Raw genomic sequence first — 9,793 nt, 5'->3', positions numbered from 1 at the left:
CACCAAGATATACTTTCAGGTTTCACTACTACGCCAAAAAGCTAAATTGTGGAACAAGTTCTTAGGCACTGAAAATTTTTGTGGCAGTTTCTTCATACTATTCGATGCATCGACTGAAAGTATTTCATTTGAAAGCATCACTCGGCCGATTCCACCCACAATTGCCTTTGATACTTAATCTTTTGTTCGAAAAAAAAAACTGAAAACTTGAAACTGAAACCCATCCGAATGTACTGATCCTTCTCACCTCGCGATCGGAACAAACAAATGAACAATTTCCTTCTCAATGAAGCTGTCACGATGAAAATTTGCGAAATTGACTGAAAAAAATGGTGAATACTACAAATACAACTGCCGGATTTTTTTGCGTTCCAGCACTTCTATCGATGTAGTGACCTTCTCTTTGAACGCATCGATGTTCTAGTTGTATTGTACTAAAGAGAGGTTGCTTGAGAAATTTTTAGACTACATAATGTGTTTTCGATACTGAATATGTACAAAAATTTTTTCATAATTGAGGTACAGTTTCTGCAGCAAGTTTTAAAACTATTTGAATATGATTTTGAGATTTTTGTTGTCGGAAAAGGTCTTATCTTACGACTTTTTTTTATGAGAAACACTAAAAAATAATTCAAATGCGTTTTTTTTTAAGTTCAGTGTTTTCAAAACATTAAGCTATGTTGAAAAAATCACTTTTCAAAAATTTGTCAGAAGGTTGTAAGATAAGAAGCTCTAAGATAAAGGAACTTGTTGTTGGATGGCCAACCAGGGCAAATAAACGAAAACAACAATTGAAACAATTCTCTTCAGCCGACACCATTTGAAAAATGCATATTATACATTTATTTTACAATTAGGAATAAAAAAGCTCGGCATAATTATGATAATTATAGGAAATAAAAGAATATGAAGTGATTCGTTCTTCATTTTAAAGGGTTAAAAATATATCGATAAAAGCAAATTATCTGTTGTTATCCATACCTCTCTTCACACTTTCTCCAATGGTTCAGAAAATCAAACGGCCATAATTATAAAAACAGCGCAAGCTCAATGGTAAAAAGTATGCATTTATTTTAGCCCTTTTTTACAATTGGTGATTTTTTTTGAAGATATCTCACAAAATTTTCTGAGAGATGCCTCGATAAGCGGTTTAGCTTTTTGCACGATCCTTGGTGAATTTGTCTGTTAGAAGCAGTTTTGCTAGCTCTCTGTTAAATAAATATGTATAAACTTGCAAGTCTGCCTCGATAACTCAAGGTCTATGTGTTGACATTCACGTCTACTTTCTTTTCTGCTGCCGTCTCGAAGTACATAAAGTCCTGAAACATATTTGAACATTTTGTCAAAATAGTTTCATACGTTATGTTTTTTTTTCTTTCCGAAGTCATTAAATAAAAAGAAAGAGTGAAGTGATCGAGAGTCGATAAGATTCTTTTGCAAACCTTATCCAGTTTTTAATTTAAAAAATTTGCGTATTTGACTTTGAGAAGCGCATTGCCCTAAAAAATTAGTAATTATTTGTAAAATTTAGGATTGGACAAACAAAAACATCCCTCTGGAACTCCCCCCGTTTTTCAAACTAAATGACAATGTCGGTCGCAGACACCTGAAGTTTTGCAACTCCCCCCGGATTTTCAAACTCCAGCAACTTCCCCAGTTTTTAACGGTAGAGTAACGAAAAATTGAAAGTATGTTTGAAGTAACATTTAAAAAAAAGAATAGTCAACTTACAATCAGGAACACCATTGAGAGAAGAATGGCCTTCACACGCACGTCCAGATCTTTGGGGACTGAAAAAGAAGGTTTGGCGTTGACTTTTACAATTCGCGCACTTTTAAATCAGCTGCCAGACTCCAAAGTTCCGGTAAAAGGTTGCTGTCAATATCAACTATGGAAACAATTTTATTTAATTAAATAATCGAACCTTCTCTTTTTAAATTTAACGCGCATTTTAAATTTAAAGTATGTAAGCAAATTTGCAACCACCCCCCCCCCCCTTCAATCCCGTATTAGGACCAAAAGTTCACCAGTTTAATCACCAAAATGTATATTTTGGAGCAAATCAAAATCACCCTTTTTTGCACAAAAATTTGCGCAAAACTTAGGGAAAATGAATGAAGTTTTTCATGACAAAACTAATTTAGCCTAACTACATTCACTCATATAAAAATTTTATTTTTCCTCTTTCCCTAAATAGAAATCTCTATGATGTTTCTAGATATATTTTTTCTAGCATTATTTCTACGTTTTTTGTTCAATTTGAACTTGAAATTATTCAGAAAAAACTTATCTGCGGATTGATATTTAGTTATTTGATTGAAAAATTAGAATAACTCTAAATTACAAAAACAAGGTTTGCTGGTTTTTGATTGGCGATAGTTCACTTGCTATCTATTTGAAGGGGAGGGGACTTGTTTCCTTTTCCTTCTCTTCGGCCGTTTAGCGGGGAGGGGGGGGGGCGTTGCTTAACTAACATGTGAGGGAGAAGTTGTCGGCGTCAGTGAATGTCTCTTTGATGACCCCACTGAACTGTTTCTTTATCTGTCCGATCTCCTCCCCCGTCGCGTCAGAGTAGATCTGAAAAGAAAGCCGGCCGCGATGGTCTCGGGTGTCGAAGTAACTGTCCTGATTGTGATTTTGATTGAAAAAACGAAATTATTCCGAAATTGATTTTCATCTGTTACTATTGTATAGAAACACATTCAAAGTGATTTTGGCAATTTTTTGAAATTTGATTAAAAAAATTTGCTACCATAGAAACTTTTTCTTATAAGAATTTTGTAAGATAGCGGAAATTTCCTACAAGTACTATAGGAAGTTCTAAGACAGAGAAGTATTTTGTTGGATGATCAACTCGGTCCCTGACAAATCCCGATTTGGCGAGTTTCTGATTATCTATCTATACTTCAACTTCTTTTCATGGCAGAATTCAGAATTGTCTATAACCGTGGAACTTCCAGAGTGTTTTCAAAATTACCCATATACGTATTCTTGTACAATACTTGAAAACGTTATGCTTACACAATTAATAGACTCAATGACAGATTTTTTTTTGGGGGGGGGGGGTTGGTGTTTGTGGACAGTTTTTTTGGTACCAATTTGGCACCAAAACACGCTGAAACTGAGGATGCGCTCTATCGATTCGATTTTTGGTCAATTCTTTCCAGAAAATGCCAGACAAAATTGATATGAACGGACTGTTTCTTTCAAAAATGCAGTTCGACACCTGCAGTGCAAAGCCTTATTCGGTTTGCAAGAGCTCGTATATTTAATGCGGTCGACCTAAATATTGGTCGACTAAAACAATGCAGATTTAAAAGTTTTTTTGTCATATGAGAAGGTTTATATTTTCATTTCAATTGGAGTATTGCTAACTGGGACCATGTGAACTATCCCCCCATGAAAATAGGGAGGGGGGTAGTTTACTTGATTAAAAGAAGTAAAGAAGTTTGACTTGAGAATAATACATGCAGGCTTAACTTCTTGAAATGTTTATTTATTTTTAGGGGGAGATTGTTCACTTGGTCAATTTGCGGGGGAGGTTGTTCACTTATTCACATGGGCCATACTAAGGCTCCTTTTCCTTCCCCCACCTCACACGAACATGGGTCGTATGGTGTAACAAGTGGTTTTACAAGGTTAATTATGAAGACTAAATATGTTTGTCATAACCTACCCGCATCCAGTTTCAAGCAATGGTAATCGATTATAATTTGACTTCAGTACCAGTCTTAGAAAAATTGAGAAAAATGATTTTAATTAAATCATAATTGATTATAATCACTTTTTTTGAAATCAAATATAATCAATTTTATTACATTATAATCTATTATAATCGATTATTTTTATCAGAATTTCTAATTTATTTATTTTGCAGAAAAAAAATCCACTATAATTGATTATAATTGCTTATAATCCCTATTGTTGCCCATTTTGTTTTCGACCTTCCACCAGAATTGCTTATATTTTATGCTTCTTGTAGACGTTGGTTTATGCGAAAGTGGGAAAAATGTTTTAAAATTTTTCAAATCATTTCAAATTTATTACGTCTTTTTTTATTTCTTCTTGATTATAATTGTTTCATGATGCACGTTTTAAGTTTTTTTGACCACCAAAATATCAGCACACTGCTTTAGTTTCATGATTTATGTAGAAGACTTAAATTTCACCTACCGCGGGATTCTTTCAAGTAAAATGAAGAGATCACTAAAAAACTTTTGTTTCGTGGTAAAACTTTGTGCTCAGGTGAACCAAAGAGTAACAAGACATCTCAATTTTAAAATCTTTTGATAGAAAAAAGGATTATAACCTATTAGAATAGATTATAATTGATTATGCGCGATTTTCGGAAAGACTATAATCAATTATATTTGATTATAATTTATTATAGAGTCACAAAAATGTAATCAATATAATGGATTATAAATCGTTTAAACAGCTAAATTTGGCGCTTATAATTAATTATAGTTTTGATAAAAGTACCATTAGAATTGTAAAATGATCGATTATTTTTTCTTTTTATTGAGTGTGGGTAATTAGTCCGTAGGTGTTAATTTTCGAACAATGTGAACAAAATCTTTATTTCAAAGTTTTGCAGGTGGGGGGAAAAGGAAAAAAACCCTATACTAACTGTGAATTTGACGTCCAGACATACACACATTCCCCTGTCGATGCAGAGGGGTCCCTTCACATAGGCTATCTCTTCATCATCCAGTAACACCCCAAACGAGGACCGCAACACTCCGCATCTACAATCGAATACAGCCAGGGTGACATTTCGTAACAGGCGACAATTCGTAGCAGGCGACCGATCGTAACAAAGTATTGGCAAGTAAAATACGATTGCTCCGGTACTTTCGGAAATACGAATGCATATTCACAGGAGAGAAATAGTTCGCATAAATTGCCGCTTAAAAGTTTATTAAGAATTATTACGTATTACGAATTCTCGCCTGTTACGAATTATTGCTTCAGGTAACATACAAACAAACACAACAGTTGAAATTGGCCGGGTTGAAGTTGCATAGCAACTCGGAAATGTATCATTGTTATTGCATTGTTTTGACATGTTTCAGGAATGTACCAGCACAAATACATCAATTTACTCTGTTTTAACAATGTTTATTCTTTTACCTTTAATTATTAAAAAAATTGATGTGAATTGTTTGATCTAAACCATGTTTGATCTAAATTTCAATTTTTACCAAATTTCGATTTATTTCCAAAGTTTTGTCACGCGTCGCTACATTTGATAAAATAGCCTCAGAGTAAAAAAAGGCTAAAAATTACAAAACAATCGGTTAAAAAGAGAATAAAACATCAAGATAATTTGCATCCCTTTTTTATGGATGAATCAGAAAAATCACATCTATGTTTCAGCCATGATTCATGGATGAAACATCTGTTCAATCTTCATCCATGTTTCATGGATGAATCATAGAACTGACATCCATGTTTCAGTCATGATTCGTCAATAAAACATCCATGTAATTTGCATACATGTTTCATAGATGAAACATGGATGAACATCGTTGAAGTGGCATTGCAACATGAATGATACATCGATGCAAAAAAATGAATGTTCTATGATACATTGCTGAATTGCAATGCAACTTCAACCCGGGTGCTAATAAATTTTAACATTCCACCGTAATAAATTTGAACAAAAGTACTGGTTGGAGGCAGTACAAAAAAGCCGAAAAACATAAATTTTGTTCAACAGTGCCGTTAATTGACTTTCGGCACTCTTGAACTTTTTTTTTTGAAGTGGCATCTATTTGTTTAATGTTTAGATATTTTAATGTGACATCGATGAAACATCTATGTCACAACCATGTTTGAACTAAGTTTCAATTTTTACAAAATTTTGTTTTGTTTCCAAAGTTTTGTCACACGTCGCTACATTTGATAAAAAAGCCTTAGAGCAAAAAATGCTAGAAATTACAAAATAGTCGTTTCTATGCAACAAAATAAAAAGACAACTTCACAGGGTAATGATTTTCATGAGATAATTACAAATTTTTGTGCGCAAAATCTTGTTTATGTTCGTGATTTTCATGAGATTATTGAATTCTTTTGTGCCCAAATCTTGCTAATTTTGATGGTTTTCATGAGATAATTGAGTTTTTTGTGTAAAAATCTTGTTTTTAATGATGGTTCTCATGATTTGTGTCGTTTAATAGGAGTTCATATTTTGAATTCAACTTTTAAATTCAATAGCATTTTCCAGGGATGCATATGGATAAAAAAGGAATAAAACATCAAGATAATTTGCATCCCTTTTTTATGGATGAATCAGAAAAATCACATCTATGTTTCAGCCATGACTCATGGATGAAACATCTGTTCAATCTTCATCCATGTTTCATGGAGGAATCATAGAACTGACATCCATGTTTCAGTCATGATTCATCGATAAAACATCCATGTAATTTGCATACATGTTTCATAGGTGAAACATGGATGAACATCGTTATAGTGGCATTGCAACATGAATGCTACATCGATGCAAAAAAAAATGAAACTTCTATGATATTTAACATTCCACCGTAAAGAATTTGAACAAAATTATTGGTTGGAGGCAGTACAACAGTGCCGAAAAACATAAGTGTTCTTCAACAGTGCCGTTAATCGACTTTCGGCACTCTTGAACTTTTCTTTGAGTTTTGCCACTTCTTTACTTCGGCACATCTGAACTTCGGCACTGATGAAACCCTCGGTCAGAGGAGATTGTTGAACTGCAGAAAATTGGTCCAATCTAATTCTCTAGACAGAAAGACTGAAAGAGCTAAAATTTTGAGCAAGTCAGCGTCTTTTAAACCTTTCAAAACTGATTGTCAAGCTCATTCTTTTCAGATTTTTAATTATTATAAATTGATTGGCCAATTTTTTCCTATTGCGGTTGGTTATTTTGCCCTGAGGAATTCTCAAAGCAATCACTGTGAAAAATAGAACAACACAAGACATAAAATAGATTAAGATGGTTATTTTCATTCAGCACTATAGTAACTTGTTCAACACAAAATGCTATAAAAATCCATTTAATCGCAAAAACATGCGTGAAAAACCTTTCAACTCAATAACTTAGATAATCAGAATCGGCGAAATGCAAAAAAAATCATTTCAATATACCCAATACTTGTGAAGCGTGAAAGGATTTGTAGAAAAAACACGTTTTCAAAACACCCTCCATGTACACTGATCAACGTGTTGTTGAGCAAAAAGCGTATCGAACTGACAAAAAATGGATGGCAATCAATTTCATACAAACAATGTAGCAAATACTTACGAAAAATTGATATGAATCAATTCAAAATTAGTTTGATACAAACTGGAGATACATTTTTTGGGTTCTTTTTTCGTTTATTTTTTTATCTAGATTTTTGTAGCAAAAAAATTCAATTTGAATCAATTTTTATCCATTCTTTGCCATAATCAATTTTTCGAGTTGTTTCTCGAAAGTCAAACAATAGTTGACTCGTTTTGCCTCGACGCCAACAAATTTACCATCTTCTTTTTTCTAATCCAAATCAAGGTTGAGTGTCAAGAAACTTTTTATGGTACTTACCAATTGCATTTGAAAGAAAAAGATTGATTTGAGTTTTGTATGTAATCAGAAGGGAAAAAAAGCAAAACTTATGATGCTTGTTTATGAGACATTTAACAAGATAAAGAAAGACCTTCAACAATGACAATATGAAACAAATTTCATTTCAGATTGGAAACAATAGATGAACAGTTCATTATTTACCTTGCGTGAGCCTGCTTGTAACAGAAATAAGGTGCTGAAAAAATCAAAAAACCTTTAGAAATACGGGTTGTTGTAAAAAAACCATGATAATAAAATTTTGGCATGTTTTCACAAATAAAAATGAATTAAAGTTGACTTTGAGTTCTCAAAGAGTCGCAAAAATTACAAATTTATCTTTTTCTTATTTATTCAATAACAAAAGTGTGCAGTGAAATCATCGTAATGCAAAAACCGTGATTTATGCGAGTCTACACATTTGGAGGGTAATATAAAGCAACACGATTTTCATTTGTAACAGATACAAGATCAAACAAAGTTTGCCGCATGCTGTGAAAGTAGCACAGATTGTTCCGACCATTTTGATAGAAACTACAAACATACGGTTTGTATACGGCGTGATGAGAAAAATATAGAAGCGTGTATAGATTTAGTGAATTAGACATAATTGACATCGTTTGTCCAAAAAATTTAAAAAAAAATGAAAAAACTCTCAAAAGTCTCAAGGTATTTTTCGGAAAATTTGTTTGCCTAGGAATTTCCTAAAAGTTTTTTTTTTACTGTTTTTACTAAAGTAGAGTTTCCTTAGGTTTAAAATTTCAGGTACTCGATTGTTTTAGTCTTTTGAAGCTAGACTGAAACTCAAAAATTTTAAATCGGTTTTTCTCGACATTGGGAGAACTTTTGAAAAATTTTAAATATCGTAAGAATCAATTCAATCGACCAATGATTGCGTGTGTTTAAAACTCGACCCCCAGCCGACCCAAGAGGTCTTCCTTTTGTACTATTTTGAGATATCCATTTTTGTTGACGGACCCTAAAATTTTTCTGAGGGGGAAGCGCGCGCCGAAAAAACGCAATTATTTTGGTCAAAATGTTCTAAAAATAGCCTAAAAACGTCTTTTATGGCCTGTTTTTTCAAAATTTTGCCTGCGGCGCACAAAATTTGGTAAAAATGGAGCCTCTATAGTGATTTAGGAGAGCTCAGAAAAAATCAATTTGGTCAACCTGAAATAAAGGTCCACAAAATTTTAGAATTTTTTCAAAAATCTCCCCTAGAGAAAATCCTAGATCTACCCCTGGATACTACCATATAATAATTAGTCTTAAAATTAAAAGGAGAAATTATAATTACTTAGTACTTAAGAGCAATAATTAGAAGATTATAATGGAACTAATAGTAAAAGTTACAATATCAAAAAGTGTACATATCAACTGAAGAAAAATCAAAATGAGAGGGGGGATTACCTGTTGTGTATTCTGCCGATGGGCACTCCGGGGGGACTCTCGACTGTGACTTCATGTTGACAGAGGCCACAGCACGGCAGCCAGCAGCAAGACTGGGCACAACAGTTAAAGCTGCGTCGCACGTGGATCACCTCCTGAAATTATTTCCATCACCTTCATAGGAACAAGTTATCAACCCCAGTTATTGCAGTTATCTCTTAGAGTTGAATGTTTTTCAGTGAAAAACTCATTTTTTTTTAAAAAAAAGTAACTTTACGCACGTTTTTTTTCTTATTCACGTTTTTTATGGATTTCTCGAAAAAGGGGGTGTGTTTCTCGTGCGGGTTGGGCGAGGGAGGGGGGGGGGGGTTAAGGGCGGTGATTGAACGTTAAGTTTGAGAAGTTGAAGGAGAAAATTGAAAATTAGGGCAGGAGTTTGAGGTATAAAGGACACAGCCTAAGTTTCAGACAAACTTTTGCTAAAAATTAGGCTGTAAACTTTTCGGCACTAAATATCAAATAGCAAAGTAACACTTTTTTGCAGAAAAAAAAATCAAACTTTGCGGTTTTTAATTAGAAAAACAAGTCGATTATGATGATATCAAAAACAGATTATAATCGACTATAAAGCATTTTATTTAATGTTTTAGATCTTAAAAAGTCTTGGATTTAGTCATCTGGGACGAGGTCGCTATCTTTTATTTTCGTTTATCTCATGATCAAAAAAGAAATCAGAAACTTTTAGTGTTTGAATCTTTGTTGGCCATTAGATGGGTGGAAAATTTTCTCTGAGATTTAACAAAATAGAATTTCCGAAAG

At 33.3% G+C, this 9,793-nt stretch overlaps 1 protein-coding gene across 1 annotated transcript in view; it reads right to left on the bottom strand.

Annotated features, from left to right (window-relative positions):
- Window positions 1-712: 712 nt before the first annotated feature.
- LOC134857308 (phospholipid scramblase 1-like) overlaps window positions 713-9,793 on the bottom strand; it is a 13,918-nt gene continuing 4,837 nt past the window's right edge. The window contains exons 4-8 of the mRNA XM_063873700.1: window positions 8,996-9,129; window positions 4,631-4,748; window positions 2,475-2,577; window positions 1,732-1,790; window positions 713-1,319 (exon numbers count right to left, since the gene is read on the bottom strand). Coding sequence (XP_063729770.1) covers window positions 1,260-1,319; window positions 1,732-1,790; window positions 2,475-2,577; window positions 4,631-4,748; window positions 8,996-9,129 — 474 coding nt within the window. The 3' untranslated portion in view covers window positions 713-1,259. The remainder of the gene's footprint in view (window positions 1,320-1,731; window positions 1,791-2,474; window positions 2,578-4,630; window positions 4,749-8,995; window positions 9,130-9,793) is intronic.

This window comes from Symsagittifera roscoffensis, chromosome 1, assembly GCF_963678635.1.
Source record: "Symsagittifera roscoffensis chromosome 1, txSymRosc1.1, whole genome shotgun sequence".
Classification (NCBI taxonomy): Eukaryota; Metazoa; Xenacoelomorpha; order Acoela; family Convolutidae; genus Symsagittifera; species Symsagittifera roscoffensis.
This window is presented reverse-complemented; position numbering and strand designations above follow the sequence as displayed.